The sequence below is a fragment of the Giraffa tippelskirchi genome, chromosome 1, assembly GCF_054371585.1.
Source record: "Giraffa tippelskirchi isolate mGirTip1 chromosome 1, T2T-mGirTip1v1.2.pri, whole genome shotgun sequence".
Taxonomy (NCBI): domain Eukaryota; kingdom Metazoa; phylum Chordata; class Mammalia; order Artiodactyla; family Giraffidae; genus Giraffa; species Giraffa tippelskirchi.
Window position 1 is genome coordinate 208,693,812 of NC_137275.1, and position 24,695 is coordinate 208,718,506.

Consider the following 24,695-nt stretch of genomic DNA (forward strand, 5'->3'; position numbering starts at 1 on the left):
ATGGAGAGAGCTATGCCTGAAGAAGCCCAACATGTTGTCACACTGGATGTTAGAGACTTCCCAGCCCAGGCATCAAACATGAGTCAAACTTCAGAGGTGACCTCAGCCCCAGCCATCACCTGATTGCAACTGCTTGAGAGACCCCAAGTATCACCCCTCAGGTGAGCAAAGAAATGAGCACTATTATTTTAAGCCACTGTTTTAGGGTGGTTTGTTCATAGCTACAAATTATTGCTCTCATGATAAAATCATTTTAATTCTTTCAGCCTCAATCCCTCTATCTATGGTATGGGAGTAATTTTATTAAAACTCCCTGAAACTAACTCTTGAGCATATTGTGGAAATAACTTTAATAGTTACATAAACTTGCTTTATAAGCTAAAAGAGACATTACAGGAGCAATGTATTATAATTATCACCATAAATCATCATTAACTTAGAAGGGAGTGTACAGAGTACCAAAAAAGCAGGGCTCCTAATTTCAAGGAGCAACGATATAACCTTTGAGTTCACAATCATTTATCCTAACCACACAAATATGGAAATTTTTAAATGTAAATTAAAGAGCCTGAACTGGGAGGGGGAAACAGAAATCAAGAAGTGTACTTAAAAGCAATAATATAACATATACTTTTGCTTATCTGTCCCTTCCGTATAGCTCAGATCAGCAGGGTATTTTCAAATATACTTGCAGAAGGCACAGTTTTGTCCATTCTAGCTTTAAGCACAGAAACTCGGAATTTAACAATTCCCTCTTTTACACTCACTAAACACTGCCCACCCTTTCACGCTCCCTCAACCCCCTGTCCCTGCCATCTTCTCTTAATTCTCTTCTTCTGTATACTTTGAATTCCTATGCAGTGAAAGTCGTTCAGTCATGTCTGACTCTTTGCGACCCCATGGGCTATACCATCCATGGAATTCTTCAGGCCAGAATACTGGAGTGGGTAGCTTTTCCCTACTCCAGGGGATCTTCCCAACTCAGGGATCAAACCTAGGTCTCCGGCATTGCAGGAAGATTTTTTACCAGCTGAGCCACAAGGGAAGCCCAAGAATACTGGAGTGGGTAGCTTGTCCCTTCTCCAGTAGATCTTCCCGACCCAGGAATTGAACCGGGGTCTCCTGAATTGCAGGTAGATTCTTTACCAACTGAGCTATCATGGAAGCCCTGTATCTCCAACTAAATATGTGTCTTTAAAGAAACAAATCCAGAGTTTTTACCCTAAGAGTAACCATCACAGCACTTTGCAAATACTAGAAGATACTTAGTACATATTTTCAGAATAGATAAAATAAAAACAATAGCACAAATATAATATGAAAGATAATAAAGGATCAATGATTACTTACTACTAAGATTCTTTTTAATTGAAAATTCAACTACCAGTTTAACCTATTTCTTTTCCTTTTTGAGTATCTAGACTCCAAGATCTTCCATTAGTCATTAATGAAGTCACTTCAGTCGTGTCTGATTCTTTGCGACCCTATGGACTGTAACCTGCCAGGCTCCTCTGTCCATGGGATTCTCCAGGCAAGAATACTGGAGTGGGTTGTCATTTCCTTCTTCAAGGGATCTTTCAAACCGAGGGATCAAACCCAGGTCTCTTAAATCTTCTGTATTGGCGGATGGGTTCTTTACCACTAGCACCCCCTGGGAAGCCCTGCCAAAGAGTCCAGTTCTCCCCTCTGACCCTGTGCCTTTCCAGGCACATTTTGAGATTGCATTTCCTGAGCCCCTTGTGGCAACCCACTCCAATACTCTTACCTGAAGAATCCCATGGTCAGAGGAGCCTGGAGGGCTATATGGTCCATAGGGTCTCAAAGAGTTAGACACGACTGAAGTGACTTGGCACTCATAGCTTGTGTGCATTGTAATAAATAGTTGTGGTGAATTGTGAGTATAGGTGATGTGTGTCACTTTTGATGAAGCATTTTAAATTCTGGTTCTGGTCCCTTCCAGAGCTCTTGTTCCCTCTAGCAGAGATCCACAGGATTCTAGGTCATGGCTGCTTCCTTACTATGAAAAGCAGAAATGTCTCCTGCCTCTGCAATGGATGTATAGCATGAACAATAAATAAACCATTGTCGCTTTTAAGGCACTTGGTAATTTTTTTCTTTTTTCCTACAGTGTAACTTCCTGATATAGCCCTTCTGATAGAGTCCCTAATACTTGGTGACCAGAACCTATTGATGGGTTTGGCAAAATCTGAGAACAGAAGGACCATAGCTCAGGTATGATTTCTCTCCTTTCCAGTTGTTAGTGGAATATAAATTGGTTTAGTAATTCAGCACTTAACTTGAGATGTCAACTTGTTACCATAGAGACCATGAATCAGCACTTCTAATGACTGAATCATACGTACACTTCAGGCTTTCCAAGCTCTACATTAGATTCTGTTAAAATAGCTGGTATATGTGTGTGTGTGTTAATTGCTCAGTCATGTGCAACTCTTTGCAACCCCATGGGCTGTAGCCCACCAGGCTCCTCTGTCCATGGGATTCTTCAGGCAAGAATACCGGACTGGGTAGACATTCGCTTCTCCAGAGTTTCTTCCTGACCCAGGGATTGAATCCAGGTCTCCTACATTGCAGGCAGATTCTTTACCTTCTGAGCCACCAGGGAATTCCCCTAAAATAGCCTATAGTATTTCAAATTTTACCTGGTATTATCTTAGGTGGGTTCCCCAAAGAGTAGACTGAAACAGAGATTTGTGTGTAGAAAGTTTATTTGGGAGCGCCGTCCAGAACACCTGTGCCCTAGTACAGAAAACAGAATCGGCCAGAGGGAAAAGCCACACCGTGGTGCAGTCACAAGGCTTCAGCTGATGGCCTGAGAAGCTGTTGAGATGGCCCTTTACAGTTATCCCGGTTGAAGCAACGAGGCTTTTGTGTCCCTGCACCAACCAGTCACTGGATATGGCCCAGCACTGAATGGGAGATTAACTTCAGCCGGGCAGCTTCCTTCCATGGAGAGCCGTGCTATGGAAGAGGCTCAGCTGTGAGCCATCTGCAACCAGCTGTCCTGGAAACTGGAGGATCTCATGCCTTGGTCCCAAAGGGGGATTCTGCGTAGTGTGGTTCAGCACCCATTATAAGAGGAGTATAAATTTCTAGTAAACTTACTGGAAGGCTGTATCAGGTAATCTTCTACACTTGGACTGCTGATTCCCTATCTCCACCTGTCAAAGGCATATTTTTCCTTAAGGACTCAGCTCAAATACTATCTAGGAAAATCTGCTAAGGATGTACCTCTTGATTATGTTCCCAGCCATGATTTTTTTCTTTTTGTGGACTCCCTGGGCACCTGCACCAATCCTATGTTACATATTTGCCTCGTATGAGGAAAAGGTCCTTTAAGAGAAGGACTGAGGTTGCTTCTCAAACAAGGCATAGAGAAACTAAGGTGGAAGATGGTGGGGCAGGGGGAATAAGAGGAGGAATTCCAATGGGACACTCCACTCTAGTGCCATGTGTTTTTTCTGGCACAGAGGACATTACACCTGTGAGTCTCAGAGGATCTTCGTGACCCACGTTGTGTCTTGTAAGCTAGAGTCTCCTTTCTTTTCACCACGTTGTATCATTTCTCCAGTATTATTCTTGACATTCCAGTCAAGGATTGTTTAAATATTCCATTCTTGACTTGACCTTCTTTCAGAGCCTTAAAAGGAGAACAGATCATTCCCATTCCCTCTCTGGCTTTTTGTCACCATTGCCCACCCCAGACTCCATCCCCATTCACAACTGAATCCTGCATGGTGGTTGTACTGTTACTTACTGAAATATTTCTTGGAGGGAGAAGGAAATGTCAGAAAATAAAGGTCTGGGCTGTAAGAGTCTGTTATTTTCCAAGTAAAGATCTCTGCTACATAGGCAACCTCTGATAATCTGTTTGAATTTTTATTTCACCAGAAAGCAATTTCTTTATATTTTGAAGTCATCCATACATATATTTTATTTCAATAGACTTATTTGAGATAAAGAGTAAATTTAAGAAAATAATTAGAAGCCTTAATTTCCCCATTTGAAAAATATGTGGTTATAATTCTTCAAGGGCCCTTCTATGTGTAGAAGCTGCTGATTTTATGAGGCAGCCTAAAATGATAGGATGTCACAATTCTAGAAGAGTTGAGAATACCTTATCTCTGGTTTCCATATTAGTTTTCTGGCAGATATGCTGGCTACATCTTTTTGTTACTGTCAAGTAAAATAACTGCTCTGGAATAGAGGGCAAGAATAACACAAAGAAAGTTAAACAAAGAAATTTCACAACAGCCATCATCAAGAACTCAGGAGTGATTCGACTTACAGCAGCTTGAAATTTTAAGAGAAAAACAGAAAATGCAATCTGCTTTTTCATTTACTTTCTGCTTCTTCTTTAAACAAGCACACTTTATCTCCCCAAAGATTTTCCCCTAAAAAGAAAACACATTGCACAGCTTGACCTGTAATTTAAATCACAATTAAGCTTCCAGTTAGGATATATCTTCATCATAAATCTGCTCTAAATTCCCCAGTATATAGTTAAATTCTCTTATCCTCTTAAACAGCATGACCCCCATTTTAATTCCTGTAGATATAAAATGCTGAATTATAGCTTATTTATGAGTTTCATGACTAAGACTAATTTGATTGCCATTTGCAGACAAATTCTCACCAGGTTATTACACTCCTAGATCTCATTAACTATTAAAAAATATACAAAATAAAGATTATTCTAAATTAGTCTTCCAAGAAGAATTGCTGGCAACATTTCTTTGTACAAAAAGAAGATGCCACCAACCAACCCTAACAGGAGCAGTTCTTCCTGTTGCACCTGCTCAAAACTTCTACCTATGCTAAATCCAAACTACTTTAATGAACATTTACAAGTCCACCCTTTAGCCTGTTACAGCATTTACTCCTAGTGGAACATTGCTACTTCCCTAAGAATTCATTCCCTGTGAGCAGTGTTTAAAATGTTTCAGCTTTTGTTCTTGACCTAAACCTGAGTACCCACTGTAAGTCCAAGCCTGACTGAGAATGCCCAAGCATCTGATGAAATAGGCCAGCTGGGGTTTCTATGACTTGAGGGCTTCAGTAGTCTCATGGAAAGGACAATTATTTGAGGCATTGAGACTGATAGCTACCACCAAGGCAGAATAAGAGTGTTGTAAAAAGTTACGCTTTACAATCAATAAAATAAGAACTGATAGCCACCATGGTATAAGCTCCATAGGCAGAAATTCTTGCTGTACTGCTCACTGATATTGTGAGTGCTCAAGCATTTGCTGAATAACTGGATGGACTTTAGTCCCAGTGCTACTCTAATCTTTAGTTCTATGATCCAGCTTCTTTATCTATAAAACAGAGATGATAATAATATGGAATTGTTGAATAACATGAAGTAACATAACATAAGTATATTATGACTTTTTTTCAAGCAACTACCCACAGATTGGGAGAGGAGATGTTGAAATGGCAGAAAAGACTTGGTGACATGGTCTTCCTTGTCCAGTGACAAAGGAGATAAATAGAACTTGATCTGGATTGCTGAAGACCCCCTGAACTCTACTGTGAATGTCCCATAAATGCTGATGTTTTGAAGGGAAATGCCCTCAAACTCTTACAATATATTGATGTTACACTGCCCTGGTCTGTAGTCCCTTAGGAGCCCAAGGGCAAGATCCCACCCTTATGAGAATGAGTCTGATTTGAGGAAAATGGAGTAGAGGAAGGGTGGAGACTGAAAGGTAATAAACCAGGGATTTCCGATCTGCCATATACCGGATGTGCAACAGAAGTGGGGTGGAAGTCAGTGTCTGGAAACAAGGTGGGAGTGAGAAAAGGAAAAGAGAGTAATCAAGGTAATTCCTAAGTTTCTGCGCGTGTTAGTGTTTGAGTATGACACAAATCTCTAGGAATTTAAGGGCAAAAATAACAATAAAACAACCACCAACATTCATTTGAAAAATCTGAAAAGCAGAGAATGACTCTTCTCTGATTTAGAAAAAACAACCACCTTAATAATCTTTACATGTTCATGTAATAGTTCATGCATTTGATAAACATTTACAGAGCACAACTCTGTGTCAAGAACTGCACTGGAGGCGAGGTTTACAGACCCTGATAAGGCAAGACCACTGACATCATGGTGCTCACAGCGGGGAGAGACAACTATATAAATGAATAAATAGAACATCATGTAACATAAGTCTGTGTGTATAATAAAGGAGTGGGAAGGAAGAGTGTGATTATAACCAGACAGAAGCTAGGGATGTGGTTATATCTGAACTGTATTCTTTCAACCTGAATCTTCAGCTATTCCAGCATTAGTAGAAGCTTGTTTTTATTTTACAGGTCAAAAGAACAAGGACAGGGAAAACTATATGGCTAGGAGCTCTGAGAAGCCAGCAGCTGTTAATGCTCATTCCATGGCAGATTCCTTATGAACGTCACAGTGGCCACTGGTTGCAGTTGTTGTTCAGTTGATCAGTTGTATCCAACTCTTTGTGACCCCATGGACTGCAGCACACCAGGCTTCCCTATTCTTCACTACCTCCCGGAGGTTGCTCATACTCATGTCCATTGAATCAGTGATGCCATCCAACCATCTCATCCTCTATCATCCCCTTTTCCTCCTGCCCTCAATCTTTCCCAGCATCAGCGTCTTTCCCAATGAGCCTGCTCTTCAAATCAGGTGACCAAAGTACTGGAGCTCAGCATCAGTCCTTCCAATGAATATTCAGGATTGTTTTCTTTTAAGATTGACTTGTTTGATCTCCTTGATGTTCAAGGGACCCTCAAGAGTCTTCTCCAGCACCACAGTTTGAAAGCATCAGTTCTGTGGTGCTCAGCCTTCATTATGGTCTAACTCTTACATCTGTACATGACTACTGGAAAAACTATAGCTTTGACTGTACAGACCTTTGTAGGCAAAGTGATATCTCTGCTTTATAATATGCTGTCTAGGTTGGTCATAACTTTTCTTCCAAGGAGCAAGTGTCTTTTAATTTCATGGCTACCTTCACCATCTGCAATGATTTTGGAGCCCAGGAAAATAAAATCTGCCACTGTTTACATTTTCTCCCCATCTATTTGCCATGAAGTGATGGGGCCAGATGCCATGATCTTAGTTTTTTGAATGTTGAGTTTTAAGCCAGCTTTTTCAATTTCCTCTTTCACTTTCATCAAGAGGCTCTTTAGTTCTTCACTTTCTGCCATTAGGGAGGTGTCATCTGCATATTTGAGGTTATTGATATTTCTCCTGGCAATCTTGATTCCAGCTTGTGCTTCATCCAGTCTGGCATTTCGCATGATGTACTCTGCATATAAGCTAAATAAATAGAGTGACAATATATAGCCTTGACATATACCTTTTCCTATTTGGAACCAGTCTGCTGTTCCATGTCCAGTTCTAACTTTTGCTTCCTGACCTGTATACAGGTTTCTCAGGAAGCAGGTCAGGTGGTCTGGTAAAACCTGTATGCAGGTCAGGAAACAACAGTTAGAACTGGATATGGAACAACGGACTGGTTCCAAATAGAAAAAGGAGTATGTCAAGGCTATATATTGTCACCCTGCTTATTTAACTTATATGCAGAGTACATCATGAGAAATGCCGGGCTGGATGAAGCACAAGCTGGAATCAAGATTGCTGGGAGAAATATCAATAACCTCAGATATGCAGATGACACCACCCTTGTGGCAGAAAGTGAAGAAGAACTAAAGAGCCTCTTGATGAAAGTGAAAGAGGAGAGTGAAAAAGTTGGCTTAAAGCTCAACATTCAGAAAACTAAGATCATGGCATCTGGTCCCATCACTTGATGGGAAATAGATGGGGAAACAGTGGAAACAGTGGCTGACTATTTTTTGGGGCTCCAAAATCACTGCAGATGGTGGTTACAGCCATGAAATTAAAAGATGCTTACTCCTTGGAAGGCAAGTTATGACCAACCTAGACAGCATATTAAAAAGCAGAGACATTACTTTGTCAATAAAGGTCTGTGTAGTCAAGGCTATGGTTTTTCCAGTAGTCATGTATGGATGTAAGAGTTGGACTATAAAGAAAGCTGAGTGCTGAATAATTAATGCTTTTGAACTGTGGTGTTGGAGAAGACTCTTGAGAGTCCCTTGAACTGCAAGGAGATCCAACCAGCCCATCCTCAAGGAGATCAGTCCCGGGTGTTCATTGGAAGGACTGATGTTGAAGCTGAAACTCCAATATTTTGCCCACCTGATGCAAAGAGCTGACTCATTTGAAAAGATTCTGAAGTTGGGAAAGATTGAAGGCAGGAGGAGAAGGGGACGACAGAGGATGAGATGGTTAGATGGCATCACCAACTCAATGGACATGAGTTTGGGTAAACTCCGGGAGTTGGTGATGGACAGGGAAGCCTGGCATGCTGCGGTTCATGCGGTCGCAAAGAGTTGGACACAACTGAGTGACTAAACTGAACTGAATTGAACACAGTCATAGGCTTTAGAAGAAATAGATGTTTTTCTGGAATTCTCTTGCTTTTTCTATGATCCAATGGATTTTAGCAATTTGATCTCTGGTTCCTCTATTTCTAAATCCAGCTTGTACATCTGGAAGTTCTCAGTTCATGTACTATTGAGGCCTAGCTTGAAGGATTTTGAGAATCACCTTCCTAGCATGTGAAATGAATGCAATTGTGGGGTAATCTGAATATTCTTTGATGTTACCCTTCTTAGGAATTGGAATGAAACCTGACTTTTTCCAGTCCTATGGCCACTGCCTAGTTTTCCAAATTTGCTGGCATAGTGAGTGTAGCACTTAAGCAGCATCTTATTTTAGCATTTGAAATAGGTGGTTGCTGGTGGTATTACACAAATAGAACACTGCTAGCTGGTGTAAAAAATTTCTCAGTGTCAAATTAATGAAATAATCACCACCATTAACTTATTGAATCTTATAATACTGAATAGTTTATGGATTATGTTGTATACTTCAATATTTTCCAAGTCCTTTGACTTTTTAAATCTATTCTTTTCCCTTACCTTAATCAGAAAGCAGCAAATGAATCTCCTAAATTTATTCATATTCAACCAATATTGTGCTAGGTGCTAAGGAATGTCAGAAGGTATGTCACAGTAGGAATATAGGTTAGAAGTCAAGTCTAGATAAAGGGTTAAGGGATTACATAAGAATCTGCAAATAATTCTCCCAGAAATGGATCAAATTCAGGGTTTCAAATATAAGTAGAAATACACATGGGAGTAGATATGGAGAGGGGATAAGTTCAGCATGTGCAAAGACGTAAAGATGTAGACGAGAACATCAATACGTCAAAACTGATAACAAGTTTTTCAAGATGGCACATAAAATGTTCCATAATCTGGCTTATCCTACACTAAATCTTGCTACTTCTTGCCTCTTACACTATGTTTATCTTCCGTGTCCTTGCTAATGCAATCTATCTTTTATAATGCCTTTCACTCTTCCTCTGGTTAATTTCTTTATGCATGTCATCCCTATTCAACTATGGACTCCCTGGGGACAGGCCCACATCTTACCCATCTTTGTATTCCAGAACATAGTAGATTCTTAGAATAAGGTAGGCGTTCTGTAATGCCTATTGAATTCATCTATTCATTTTAAAAGTTGTCAGACACTTTTGTCATTGGTTGGTGCTTGGTTTATAGTAGTGAACAACAAATGACAAGGTAATCTAAGGAAGAAGCTGCAGGATATGAGTCCTAGGAAAGTAGATGGATAATAAATTACAAAAGGCCAGGCATGCCATCTTAAAGAATTAATTCTATAGGCAATTTTTACCAAGAGTTTATAAAGAGATGTCAAATTTCTGATATAGAAACATATATTTTGTAGGACATTTAGAGAGCAGAGACTGGTGGCTAATAAGTATTGCTGAGGTAGAAATTTAAGTAGGAATTTGAATAATGTAACAGAGAGAGAAAGCGCTGATTACTGAAGGGGCAGATCTTGTGGAAAATATCTAAGAGTGATATCTAGTAAGAACCGAGCTGGTAATAAAAGGAAACCAACTGAAAGAAGGTCAAGCAGATGTGTGTGGACTTGAAGGAAAAAGTAATAAGGGACCATTGTGAAAGGGAGAACGATGAAATGAGAACGATATTTGAGAAAGGGGAGTGAATAATCCTCCCCATAAAGGAAGGGCTGTGGCAAAGCAGAGGAGCAATGAGATGAGTAGCTTTGGCTGGTAACCAGTGTGGAAGTGATAAAAGCCAAGGAGAACAGGAAACATTGAAAGAACAAATATGAAATAAGTACCAAGAGACTGGATTTTATGAGTAGTGCATGAAAATATTTTCTTAAGAGCTGACACTAGACATCTTTCTCTGTTTTTTAGGAAAAGGTCATTTGAATGTGGAATTGAAAATCTGAAAGCAAGGTTCAGCAGGAGCAAAACAAAGATCACTGATGTGCTTCATGAAAAGTAAGTGGAAGGGCCTCCTCTAACCTGGTTGACTGAAATTCTCTTCATAAAGTCATAGAACTACTGGGTAAAATATAACTATTGTCATATAAACCATATCCCATGCACAGTAACAAAAACCAGAAAATTCAAAGTGCCAGAAACAAACTGAAAATGTAAAGAACAGGCACTGAGAGGCAGGCTTCCAACATTTATTTTATACTTGGCTCTAGGGCTCAGGGGGCTTCCCATGTGGCTCTCCCTGTGGCTCAGTGGTAAAAAAATCATTTTCCAATGCAGGAGACACAAGAGGTGTGGGTTCGATCCCTGGGTTGGGAAGATCCCCTGGAGAAGGGAATGGCAACCCACTCCAGTTTTCTTGCCTGGGAAATCCTATAGCCAGAGGAGCCTGGTGGGTACAATCTATGGGGTCTCAAAAGTCAGACACAACTGAATGACTAAACAACAACCATAGGGCTCAGGAGCCAGTGGCTGGGTTCTGAGACACAAGCAGTAGCCCTTGAGCTTCAGTGAGCCAAGGAGCTGGGACCAGGCCCTTATCTGAAACCTCAGCCTTAAAGATCTGCCAGTCATTGCGATTGGAAACGCTCCACGTACTAGCCTCTGGAAGAGGGAAGAAGGTTTGTTTTTTGTTTGGAGCTTTGGAGAGGGGATTAAAACAAAAGCTACTTGTGATAAATTAAAACCACAGACCTGCAACAGACATGAATTTATGATATCTGTATAATTCAGGAACCACAACTGAGAAACAATCATTTACAAATGTTCCCAGATCTTTAAGAGCCAAAGAACCCTGGCAGAAACAAATGTGTAAGTGCTCTGAAGGGATCCTTTCACAACTCAGGGCATAAGAGACTCCCATAAACCAAACAACCCCATCCAAGAACAGCACCACAGGAGGAAACAAATCACTATGAGTAAGAGTCAGCAACTGTTGCAGTTAGGAACTCAAAAGCCTGAAATAGTAGAAGTACCTAAAAAAGAAGATAAAGATATTTAACTTGACTAAGGAGGCAAAATAATAGAAATCATAAGGAAAATATAAGCAGATTTCACAAGGAACCAAACAGAACGTGTAGTACTGAAAACAGTGTGCTCAGTTGCATCTGCCTCTTTGCGGCCCCATGGACTGTAGCATGCCAGGCTCCTCTGTCCATGGTATTTTCCAAGTGAGAATACTGGAGTGGGTTGCCGCCTGTTACTCCAGAGGATCTTCCCAACTCAAGGATTGAACTCGCATTTCTCCTGTCTCCTGCATTGGCAAGTGGATTCTTTACCACTAGCACCACCTGGGAAGCCCACTGAAAACAATATTGTCATTGAAATGAAAATAAATGTGTCTACGTGAAAGAATATAATCACCTCCTTTTCTAGTCCTCATTTTATATTATGCTCAGCTGGCATTCTTTCCAAGTTTTCCAGATTGGTTTTATTTGGTGTATTTAAAATGTGCTGCTACTCAATACAATTTTGCAATATCAACTTCAGTTCTTCCCACTGAACCCCAAATTAATCTCTCAACAAAATGAACCAAACTTTCCTTATTTCTGCAATGAAAGTAAAATTCTTTTTTTTTTTTCCTTCTGTCCTAAATTCCAGTGAAAAGAGGATTAACTCAGTTCCACATATTTTGTAGGACTCCAATATTAGAAAAGCAAAGCTTGGGGAAGTGGGTCCCTACCAATGCCCTGGAAGAGAAGATCAAATCTTTTTCCTAGGTCCTGTTTTATTTATGTGTCCTTGCTGGTACTACTACCTTCTACATAAGGACAAAGACTCCACCTGCTCACCAGTGCTCAAGCTTTCAAAAGCTTTTTAAAAAAAATTAATCAATTTATTTTTGGTTGTGCTGGGTCTTTGTTGCTGCATGCCAGCCTTCTCTAGTTGCAGTGAGTGCGGGCTACTCCCTAGTTGTGATGCACAGGCTTCTCATTGCGGCGGCTTCTCTTGTTGCAGGGCACAAGGTCTACTGTGTGCAGGCTTCAGGAGTTGCGGCACATGGGCTCAGTAGTTGTGATGCATGGGATTTGTCTCCCTGTGGCATGAGGAATCTTCCAGGACCAGGGACCAAACCTGTGTCCCCTGCATTGACAGGCAGATTCTTAACCACAGGATCACAGGGAAGTATTCAAATGCTTTTGATTCACGGTGATGAAACAAGAACAGTGCCCTATTTATAGTATATCTACCCTATACTCCATAGACTTGAGTTTGAACAAACTCTGGGTTTGGAAGGACAAGGAAGCCTGGTGTACTGCAGTCCATGGGACTGCAAAGAGTTTGACACTATTTAGCAACTGAACAACAACCCTATAGTCTATCTTTACTTCCATTCCTAATCTCTCCACATTAGAGTTTTAGTGGCTGCATGCCGTGGTGTTCTCCACTTCTCTATGGCGATCTCAGGGGCCAGTTTTAACTAAGCCATTAGAGATGTCCTTAAGTTCATCTGTACTCACTGTAACTCCTTAGTGCTTCGGATATGCTCTAACACTAAAACTGCTGTAGACTTCTCCTTTTATAGGCAATTTTCACTATAATAATTACTTTTAGTGGAAGTAGTTAGATGTGTCTATTTTTATAACTACCCAGAAGTCCTTATACAGCAAAAGTGTATTTGCATGTATTTTTTCATCCATTTGACTTAAATAATATCAGCTGGTTATTAATTTATTAAAATAGTGCAAAAGCTAACAATGTCTGTCTTAGATTTTCACCCCAAAGAACTATTTATTTCACAACTTGATAAAATCCACATAGGGTCTGTTGGCAAATTAAAATTGTTCATTCTCAAAGAGATGAAATGAGGAGGACATAGTTGAAAATAAGTGTATTTAATACTGAAGAGAATCAATACAAGTGAAGAGCTGTGGAGTATAGGGGATGAAGGAATCACTATAGACAAAGCTAAGTGTTAGTCACTCAGTAGTGTCCCACTCTTTGCAACCCCATGGACTGTAGCCTGCCAGGCTCTGTCCATGAGATTTCCCAGGCAAGAATACTGGAGTGGGCAGCCATTCCCAATCCAGGGATCTAACCCTGGTCTCCAGCCTTGCAGGCACATTCTTTACTATCTGAACCACTATGAAATAGCAACAAGACAAAGAAAACTGCTTGACTAAATGATGTTAGGCCTGTAATGACTGACTTACCTAAGTGGGTGAGATGAGAGTAAATAGTTTTTCTTATACAAACAGAAACCCGCCCCAAAACTTTTAATTCTCCCAAGTAGAAAAGATTTTCAAATCAATGGCCCATTCTTGGTAGCGTGACTGGTGTCCAATACTGCAAAGTCAATTGAGGCAAAGAAAGCACTTTAAATATACAACCTAAAATAGTATGCTGGCCGCATCATCTCTTTTATACATCACCTAGGGAACGCACCATAGAGCACTATGAAGCTATGTCCTTCCTAACTCATTAGTATCAACATGCTTAACTGTGCGTAAACTGGTCGTTTTTTTTTTTTTTTTTTTAAGAAAAATACACACTGATAACAGCATCTGTTATTACTAGCACTGGAGTCTGTACATGAAGAGAGGTAAACATACTAGCTCTGGAGCAAGACTGCATGGAAACAAACCTCAGCTTCGCCGCTTACTACTTGGAATAAGTTGCTTAACCAGTGACTCAGTTTGCTCATTTGTAAAATGAGAACAATAACACGGATTTCATAGGGTTGCTAAGATTTTAAAAAGCGCCTGAAACGCAACCTAGCACCCGAAATCAATAAATATCAACTGTTATAAGGTGTTCCCCCTAAAATTCTCTGAAATGTTAGTTCTGCCATTGCTTATCATTCCACAGCTTTTCAGAGAAACGAGGGGAACTCCTATTCGACCAACACCTACTATCAGCCCCACTCAACTTCTCCCGCGGGCGCTGCACAACTCTGGTGACAGCCTTATCGGCCCTTTGGGACAGGAAACCCGAGCCCGCCAGGGTCCTTTGCCGGCGAGGGGCGGAGCCAGAACGCGATCCACAGTCCTCAGAAGTTCGTTCGGCGCCGCCCCAGCCGCAACAAGATGCAGCTTCCACTTAGAGGACCCTGGCCCAGCCCAGGGGGATTCTGAGGCAGAACTAGGAGACCGACACGAAGCCATCCTGCCTCCGGTACTCGGAGACCACAGGGGCCTGCTCCACTGAGTCGCGCTGAGCCAGCGAGGAGGCCGGGCTTCCGGGGCGCGATGGCGGCCAGACCCGGACTGAGGCAGGGCGGGGCCGGCGAGCGCGAGGCCCCCAGGCTGAGGTGCGGGGCTGCCCGAGGTGTGCCGGATACCGAGCTCAACATTTGCCTCCAGCTCCTGTAGTCCTCAGGTCGGACCCGTCGCTTTTCCTGAGCCACTACCTTCGCGACCTTCTTTTCTATCTCTTTGTCCCTTTAACTGCTTGATGGAAGAGAAAAATGGAACCTTTAGGTCAGGCGTCTCTGAGGCACCAGCCAATGGAATAGGTAGTGGAGGTGGGGTCCTGTGCTCGCGCCGAAATTCAAAGGCATAAATAGTTCCGCCCCGGTGCCGCGCGCGGGGCAAATGTAGGAGCCGCTTTGGTGGCGTTCGCCTCTCAGCCCCCGAGGCCGGGCAAGACTGGCGCACTCTCCGCCCTAGTGACTAGGAAGAGCTTCGGCGGCGCCTCAAGCCCAGGCGACCTGACGCAGCGGCGAGGCAGGTGCGTGCGCGCGGCCGGTTGGGCCTAGCCGGGCATTCCTGGCGGGAGATGGGCGTCGGGGGCTGGGGAGCGGAGTAGCAAGGAATTTCAGAGTAAACTTAGTCCTGAAGGGGTTCCTGGCAGAATGACTCGTTCCTGTCCAGCCTTGGAGTAGGCGAGCAAGGGTTGAGAGAAAGGCCTGGTGGGGCGAGGGAAGAACCTGAGTACAAGAAAAAGCCTTCAGCTATTTATCTGGGGGTATATCTACTGATGTTTAAGAAATATTTACAGACCACCCGCCCATCCCGCGCCTCGAGTTAGGCAGTACTCTGGCATACAACGGAGAACGTAGAAGATGCTACGGAAGATTACATTATGATAGCTTGGGTAGAGCAATAAATAAGTACTGATTAGTGTCAGCTGTAAGTCCGTGAAGGAAAAAGAAAGCAGAGGCAGGGGATGGGTTCAGTTCAGTTCAGTTCAGTTCAGTTCAGACGCTCAGTCGTGGCCGACGCTTTGCGACTTCATGAACCGCAGCACGCTAGGCCTCCCTGTCCATCACCAACTCCCGGAGTTTACCCAAACTCATGTCCATCGAGTCGGTGATGCCATCCAACCATCCTCTGTCGTCCCCTTCTCCTCCTGCCCCCAATCCTTCCCAGCATCATGGTCTTTTCCAATGAGTCAACTCAGCATGAGGTGGCCCAAGTATCGGAGTTTCAGCTTCAACATCAGTCCTTGCAATGAACACCCAGGGCTGATCTCCTTTAGGATGGACAGGTTGGATCTCTTTGCAGTCCAAGGCACTCTCAAGAGTCTTCTCCAACACCACAGTTCAGAAGCATCAATTCTTCAGCGCTCAGCTTTCTTCACAGTCCAACACTCACATCCCTACACGACTACTGGAAAAACCATAGCCTTGACGAGACGGACCTTTGTTGGCAAAGTAATGTCTCTGCTTTTTAATATGCTATCTAGGTTGGTCATAACTTTCCTTCCAAGGAGTAAGCGTCTTTTAATTTCATGGCTGCAATAATTTCATGGCTGCAATCACCGTCTGCAGTGATTTTGGAGCCTCCAAAAATAAGGAGCCTCCAAAAATAAAGTCAGCCACTGTTTCCACTGTTTCCCCATCTATTTCCCATGAAGTGATGGGACCAGATGCCATGATCTTAGTTTTCTGAATGTTGAATGAGGGTACTTTTTTATATAGGAGAGTCGGAAAGGAACCTAGCTAGGTGACGTTTGAGTAAAGACGTGAGTGCTATAAAGGAGAATGAGCCATGTCAGTGTCCGGGAGAAGTGCATTCTGGGCAAAGGGGATGTGATGGTAAATGATCAGTAATCTGTGTTAGCTGGAGTATGATAACGATGGAAGAGTATAAGCTTGGAGAAGTAGGTGGTTGGCTTCCAGGTTCAATTAACTTCTGCGAGTGTGCGTGCTCAGTCACTTCAGTCGTGTCTGACTCTTTGCGACCCTATGGACTGTAGCTCACCAGGCTCCTCTGTCCATGGGGATTCTCCAGGAAGGAATTCTGGAGTGAGTTGCCCTGCTTTCCTCCAGGGGATCTTCCCGACCCAGGGGTGGAACCCACATCTCTTGTGGCTCCTGCATTGCAAGAGGATTCCTTTATCGCTGAGTCCCCTGGGAAGCCCAGTTAACTTCTAAATAGAGGCTAATTCTTGTATATTTTTAAGTTAAAGAAAGATCCCTTTACATCAGAGGAAATAGCTTAGCAAGTGGCTGTTTTATTTGTATTGTGCTGTCATTCTTACGGTTTAGTCTATGTATTATGATTCCAGTTTTACATTCCACTTATGCGTTGTTTTTCTGTTTTGTACAGAACTGCTTTGTGGCTTGATTTCTAGCAGAGATTTACCTGTCCAAGTCAGTAGTGAAAATGCACATTAAGTCAATCATTCTTGAGGGATTCAAGTCCTATGCTCAGAGGACTGAAGTCAATGGTTTTGACCCTCTGTTCAATGCTATCACTGGTTTAAATGGTAGTGGAAAATCCAACATATTGGACTCCATCTGCTTTTTGCTGGGCATCTCCAACCTGTCTCAGGTAAAGTGTAAACTTTCTGATTTATATGAATTTAAGTTTGAGAAACGTCAAGGGAATCTTTGCACACGGTGAGGGCCAGTATTACCAATATTCTCTTTATTTGCATTTTTATGTGAATTATCTTCTACCTCACAGCGGTCCTTTAAAGGTAGGTATTATTACTCCGTATTTTAGGTGAGAAGGTAGGAACTTAGAGGAGTTGCTTAAGGTTAATCCTCTTAAGATGTTTGAAGCAACACTGAAACTCACACATTCTCATTCCAGAGTTTGTATCTTTCCACCTGCCCCCGCCCTCATTATAATGTCTTTTCAGGATCTGCTATTGGGATTGAATGAATAGTGAAATTTTTAGACACTGTCTTCCTTAAATTTTTCAAATGAGCTCTTGTTAAGAAATGAGTAGAAAACAGTTTAGTTCAGGATTAAAAAAGTCCTGTGGAGAGAGAGGCCCATTTCAGGTTGATGCCCATTTTCTTTGCTTGCCATGCCTATGAATACCACTACCTGTTCTTGACTTCTTAACGGATACTACATGGGTGGTTTTCCAACAGCAAGAAAGCTATTTTTAGTGCTATTTTGTGCAGTACTGAGTTTTGTAACTGATAAACTTTTCCTTTATTTTAGGTTCGGGCTTCTAACTTACAAGATTTAGTTTACAAAAATGGGCAAGCTGGTATTACAAAAGCCTTGGTGTCAATCACCTTTGATAATTCTGACAAAAAGCAGAGTCCTTTAGGATTTGAAGTTCATGATGAAATTACAGTAACAAGGCAGGTGAGTGACTACTAAATATTTGGTTACCTAAAAACTTGCATGTCTCGTGCATTTTGGCAGTACAGTTACTGGAAAGTTTATGAGCAAAACTGATGGATCAAATACTGACTAGATTCCTTAAGAATATCTTGTTTTGCTTAAGCAAGTTCCACCATTTTCCAAGTGGATTGAAAGGGATGTGAAATCCATCCATACAAGCACTCAACTATGCTTATTTAAACCGTAAACCATGCACTTGAGTCTCTCTCTGTGCTGGAACACCTGTAGTTCTTGGGATCTCACTATTTTCTGAGATAACCCATTCTATTTTTGGAAATTAGAAAGTTATTCTTATAAATTGAGCCATACCATAGTGTTGTTTTCAAGTTTTACACATAAATCCTAGTTATCTTGAGAGCACCAAGAGAACATGTAATTTATTCTTGATTTCAGTATATCAGTGTTCTTCTGTAAGTCTGTTTTCTAAGCTAAATTCTCTAGGTCTTTCAATTGATATTTAGTTGTTTCTAGGTCTTTCACTTGTCTCATCACATGGAATGCAAATTTGCTCCAGTTTTATTTATACACACACACACATACACATATATATATATATTTTAATGCTTGGCCCTTCAAATTGCATGTATCAGAATTGGTCCGGCTGGGACAGGATTAAGCAGAATTGTCACTTCTTTCATTTTAAGTACTCTACTTTTTTTTTTTCTCAATATGATGTTGAAGAGTTCATCATATATTATGAATTCATATCCAATTTACTTAAAATCACTCTAAGTTGTTCATGTTATTACTTAGCCATATACTGCCATTTCTGCATCTAAGCAGGTTCTTGAAACCAATGGAGGACCTTAACATTTGTCCCTTAAAATCTTTTTATCTTATAATCAGACCGTGTTTTCAGTTTGTCAGCGTTTACTCTTCATCTTAGCATTATGTAGCTTATAGATTTCCATCTCTATTTTAATGAAAACTCTGGTTGGAAAAAAAAAAGATTGACTAGATTGGGACAAAATCCTATTCTCTCTCATTAAGCATCTATCAAATAATTACCCTTTCAGGATTTTAAGAAAATCTTCTACTAATCTACCTGAAATTCCTGTCCTCTTGTGATCCATATGACTGTATCTTCACCAGAATTTTGTTATAAAGACTTCCTCGAATTTCTTTAGGATATATTAGGATTGTTGTTCAAATATTAATAAATGATCTACCACCCTAATACTGTTAGGAAAATAAGTGAATTCATATTTAATATTTATTAAGTGCTTGATGTGTGCTGGGCATTCTCAAATGCACTGGGAAATACAGTTAGAAAGAATGAGAAACAAATCTTGTCTTTAAGGACCTCAGCAAATGGGTGAGGCAGTCATACCTCCAAAATGACAATGTACATGCTATAGTAGACTGAACAAGCTGTTATGTAGTATGAGTGAGTGAAGTCGCTCAGTCGTGTCCGACTCTTTGCGACCCCATGGACTGTAGCCTACCAGGCTCCTCCGTCCATGGGATTCTCCAGGCAAGAATACTGGAGTGGGTTGCCATTTCCTTCTCCAGGGGATCTTCCCGACCCAGGGATCGAACCCAGGTCTCCTGCATTGGAGGCAGACGCTTTAACCTCTGAGCCACCAGGGAAGTCCGTTATGTAGTATAAGTTGTTCTTATTAAACCCATGCTGCAGTTCCATATTTACTTTGTTTCTTTCAAATATTCACAAGTCTTATCTTTTATTAATCATCTTAGAGTCTTGACAAGGATTGTTACTAAAACTGTGTGTCTTTCGTTTTTAGTATTTGAGTCCTTTGGAAATCAAAGTGGAGGAAGATGGGTCAGCCTCTGAGTATGGAAAGTTGTAGAAGCGGGTGATGAGGGATAGAAACTACTTTCTGTACATACTTGGAAACATAAAGGTGGAAGGCACCTTAAAGACCTAGTCCACCGCATGGGATGTTAGGAGGCCCTAGATTGAAGCCAGTCTCACATTGTTTTTGACCATGTTATACTTTCTTCACTATTTACCCTAGATTCATTTTATTTATCATTAGTTGGAAAAAACAAATAAAAGATAATGTATTTGGGAACTTACCATCTTAGCTCAAGATATGTGTGCCCATTTATGTTTTTTTAAAATTGTTTCCTTTGCAGGTAGTTATTGGTGGCAGAAATAAATATTTAATCAATGGAGTAAATGCAAACAATACCAGAGTATACGATCTCTTCTGTTCTGTTGGTCTTAATGTTAACAACCCTCACTTTCTCATCATGCAGGTATTTTGTTTGTGGACTTTATATCTCTTTCATAATAGTTTTGGCATCTTTTTTAACTCACAAGAGAAATACTTCTGTTTGGATTTTTCATTTTTTAATTTGCTATTAGGCTGATGTTTGGGCACCTGTTAATAAATGTGGGTTAATTATTTGTACTTACGTGTTCTAGTATATTGCATACATTTGAATTTTGAAGAAGATCTGGAATTAAGTTTCTTTGACTTATCTTGAAGGGCTGTTCTAAAAAATCAAGAGATGTTCAATAATTATGCCAACATTTACATGCTTACCCATTTTAGAGTTGGCGACTTCTACCTCATTACTTGTCTCAGAAATACAGTCTTGAGTTAACTTTGTATTATTTATGTAATTTATATCACTGATAAGAAAGTAAGTAGCAAAATTCTAAAATTATAAGCTACCTTTGTTCTCAAATCTTAAGAAACATCTTTTCATGTAGGTGGGAGAAATAACTGCCCAAAGATTAGGATATTAGGTATATTAGGATATAACAGCTTTAGTACAGATAAACATGTATGCCTTTAGGTTATTCTTTCTGAATTTATTGTTATTACAGTAAGTTTGTCGTTTTATTTTCAGGGCCGAATTACAAAAGTGATGAATATGAAACCTCCAGAGGTAAGAGCACTCTTTAAGCACAGTAAAAATAGTAATTGTAGATATTGTCTTAATCTTTTAGGTAATCAATTTGTAAACATAATTTTTCCATTATTAAAATTCTTGGGAACATTTATTTAAGAATGATTAGTGGAGAAAATAATTTTGTTTTTTAATATTTGACACCATGCCCTAGTTTTTTTTAAGTGATATAATGTAAACTTTCAGAGCCTTAGTTTCCTCATTTATAAACTGGAGTCTGTAACCTTTACCTCAAGATCTGTTTTGAGGATTAAATCAGAATCTTTTAAAGATGTAAAAGGAAAGTCCTAGGACCTTGTTAAGCAGTTTTTTTAAGTTATGTTTTTAATTGAGATATAGTTGATAAAGTAGTTTCAGGTGTACACCAAAAAGGTTTGATATATATATACAATATTCAGTATATGTGTATATCACAAAATGATCACCACAGTTTAGTCAACATTGATCACTGTATATCACATTTTTCAGAATTTTTTTTGAAGATGAGAACTTTTAAATTATACTCTCCACAATGTTCAAATATGCAGTTAAGTATTATCAGCTATAGTCACCATGCTGCACATTACATCCCCAGGACCTTTTATTTTATAACTGGCACTTTTAACTTTTGCCCACCACCTATCCCCCACCTCTGTCAGCCACCAATCTGTTTTCTGTATCTATGAGTTCAGTTTTGGGGTGTTTTTTTGAAAGAGCCTCCATGTAAGTGAAATTATACTGTATTATCTTTCTGTCAGACTTATTTCACCTAGCATAATGCCCTTGTGTTCTATCCATGCTGTTGCAAATGGCAGGATTTCCTTTTCGTGTGCCTAAATAACATTCTATTAAATTTATATATATAAATACTATATTCTTTATCCATTCATCCATCAGTGGACACTTAGGTTGTTTCCATGTCTTTACTGTTACAAATGATGTTGCAGTAAACATGGAAGTGCAGATATCTTTTCAAATTAGTGTCTGTGATTCCTAATGTCCTGAAGTGGATTACTGGATCATACGGTAGTTCTATTTTTAGTTTCTTGAGGAACCTCCATGCTGTTTCCCATAATGGATACACCAGTTTACAGTCCCACAAACAGTACACAAGGTTTCCCTTTTCTCCACATCCTCACCAGTCTTTGTTACTTTTTGTCTTTTTGATAAAAGCCATTCTAACAGGTGATGTCTCATTGTGGTTTTGATTTGTATTTGCCTGATTTGTATCTGTGGATGGTTTCCTTTCCTGTGCAGAAGCTTTTTAGTTTTTTGTAGTCCTGCTTGTTTATTTTTGGTTTTAGTGCCTTTGCTTTTGGTATCAAATCCAAAAAAAAAATCATCGCTAACACAGGTGTTGGGAGCTTACCACTTACTTTTTTTCTAGGAGTTTTATGTGCCCATACAGTATTAAAAGAAATTTTGGTTCTAAAGTAGCTTTTCTCAGCTGGTGTTCCATGTCAGAGTTAAACCCTGTAGGAAGAGATTTGAGTGAAATTCATTCATTAGAATACAATGGATTGCTTAAGACATTAAGACTTAATTTTGTTTTGGAGCCCCCTTGAGAAGAGTTGGTATGAAGGAATAAATGTTTTGTATGAGAGCAAAGGCTCTTTTGGTAGTTTTATCTATGGAGAAGAACTAAAAGGACGACTGATAATTGATGATACTAGTCTGGTTTAACTATAGGTCACACTTACTTTCTTCAGATAACATCTTAAGGGAAAACTTCTCATTCAAAATCTGCCCAATATATAGAAATCAAACTGGTTTTCCGAGAAATAATCCTGTTGAGGTAGGGATTGATAGTGATTAGAAGCTTCTGATAAAGGAGTGCTAAAAAATTGTCCTTATAAAATTATATTAGTATTTGCCTTTTTCAGGGTACTTCTCACATGAACTACTTTACTTGCAATGACACTGAGATACTTTCAGTCCTCAGCAGATGAAGAAAGAGGAACAGGGAAAACTAAATTACTTGCCCAAGTTCTTAAAGTATATGCCACAGTTGGAATGTAAATGTTAGGCCATGCTTCATCCTTGTAGGAACAAAACGGCTGCAGTCTCACTTGGAACAGTTTTAAGTAGAAATTTATAAAATGAAATATTGGTTAGCTTTTACTTTCTTCTTATATTTGAAGGAAAAGAGAAAGAAGGAATTACTGGCTTCCGTTTTCAAAGATATGTACTCTGGAACCTCAGTGTAGCATAAAGTTTGATTTTAGAATTGGAGTGAAGGCCAGAAATGTTTGTTGAATCTTAGGGTTATACATAATATGTACCTTTTTTTATGTAGTTAACTATTATGGTCCTTAACTATTTTGTTAAGATGCTTCGTGAAGTAAAGGCCTTAAGTAATATCCTAATGTAAATTCCAATGAGACTCACTGTCTTTGATTCTTAAAACATTAATGCAATCATCTTTCCAGATTTTGTCCATGATAGAAGAAGCAGCTGGAACGAGGATGTATGAATACAAAAAACAAAATGCTCAGAGGACTATAGAAAAAAAGGAGGCTAAGCTGAGAGAAATTAAGACGGTAATTAAATATATAAATATTTTTAGGGAAGAGAGTACTTTTCTATTAGAGTTTCTCTGCTGTAAAGAGGGAAATTTTATCACACCTGTTCTCTCCCCAGCCTTTGTTCAGTTTCCCTTAGTCTTCTCCCTTTTAAATTTCTTTAATGGTACTTCACATACTCAAAAATAGTTTTTCCTTTATTTTCCAGATACTTGAAGAAGAAATTACTCCAACAATTCAAAAATTAAAAGAGGTGTGTACTATATATGAGGACAGCCAGCTAGAATGTCGCTCAAAATTGGTGATGCATCCATGATGATACACATGGGGGCAACACGTGTACCACTCCTCGGAAATGTTTCTTGGAGATGAGATAAGGAGTTGGAGTTGATAGTCCATACTCAACCTTCTGCTTATAGAGGACAATGCACTTCATATCTGTTAAGTCATAGTGGTTTTAGAGATTGACTATCATAGTATCAGAAAACAACATGCCAGATTTTCATTCTTTGTTGAAGACAAGTGTAAATCTAAGTTTTCCTGGATAGTTAGAATTGAGTGGAATAAATATTTCTTAAAGATATGGCACTCTTAGAAACTCTTGGTAGAATGAGTAACTTCTAGGGTAAGAGGGGCTATCACTGCAATTACTGCTGTCAAGGCAGTTAGTAGACAATAGATATTGAAACAGATGGCTGTTTTCTCTCTAATCTTTGCACTTCTGATATTATATCACTGTTTCAGTGAAAGTATTTTAAATCATGTATTTAGAAATTTCTTAAATGTTCATTATAATTTGATACTTCTCGTGCTCTCTTCTGAATCCATACACTAGCATAGATGTAATTGGAAAAACTGAAAAACTGTAAACTTGAAGGTTCTGCCTTTTGCATGTATGATTTAGTAGAAAACACTAGATCACGAGTTTAAACCTCGGTGTCATATTTGATTTTGCCAAATTCTATATCTGATAAATACGAAGAGCTCATTTAATCACCCTGAATTTGTTTCTTCATCTGCATACTAGGAATTTTCATTGTTAACTTGGTCCTAGTAGGTCCCAGTGGGAATCAAGTTTAGTAATATGTGAGCAAATATTTATAAATAGTTATATGAATGAATGTACGGTGGGCATCTTGGTAATAGTACTACAAAATACATTTAATACTGTATCATTCATGGTTTTATAGTTTTATAGACTTCTTAGTCCCACCAGTCTATGAATCTTATGTCCATATTTCTTTGTTAATCCCAACTGTGTTGTTATATTTGAGAAGAAATAGCCACAAAGAATTCACTAAAGATGACATTATGCTATCTAAAAAGCCACAGTTCTAATGTTGTTTGAAGTTTCCAAAAATTAA

At 39.8% G+C, this 24,695-nt stretch overlaps 2 protein-coding genes across 8 annotated transcripts in view; both read left to right on the forward strand.

The window, feature by feature from the left end:
• The window catches only part of LOC145519852 (uncharacterized), a 669,571-nt gene extending 655,401 nt beyond the window's left edge, over positions 1-14,170 (forward strand). Inside the window, exons 11-13 of the transcript XR_014063971.1 lie at positions 2,129-2,232; positions 10,332-10,418; positions 12,375-14,170. The gene's annotated coding sequence lies outside the window, so the exon portion shown is untranslated. The remainder of the gene's footprint in view (positions 1-2,128; positions 2,233-10,331; positions 10,419-12,374) is intronic.
• Positions 14,171-14,401: 231 nt separating this feature from the next.
• SMC2 (structural maintenance of chromosomes 2) overlaps positions 14,402-24,695 on the forward strand; it is a 51,003-nt gene continuing 40,709 nt past the window's right edge. For 2 of the 7 annotated variants that reach the window (XM_081524530.1, XM_081524545.1), the window contains exons 1-7: positions 14,944-15,086; positions 16,910-17,134; positions 17,759-17,912; positions 20,052-20,170; positions 20,771-20,809; positions 23,239-23,349; positions 23,540-23,584. In XM_081524530.1, the coding sequence (XP_081380656.1) occupies positions 16,967-17,134; positions 17,759-17,912; positions 20,052-20,170; positions 20,771-20,809; positions 23,239-23,349; positions 23,540-23,584 (636 nt within the window). In that variant the 5' untranslated portion in view covers positions 14,944-15,086; positions 16,910-16,966. Of the gene's footprint in view, positions 14,736-14,943; positions 15,091-16,909; positions 17,135-17,758; positions 17,913-20,047; positions 20,171-20,770; positions 20,810-23,238; positions 23,350-23,539; positions 23,585-24,695 lie in introns of those variants that run through there. The other 5 variants (XM_081524490.1, XM_081524538.1, XM_081524499.1 and 2 more) reach the window with 4 other exon arrangements.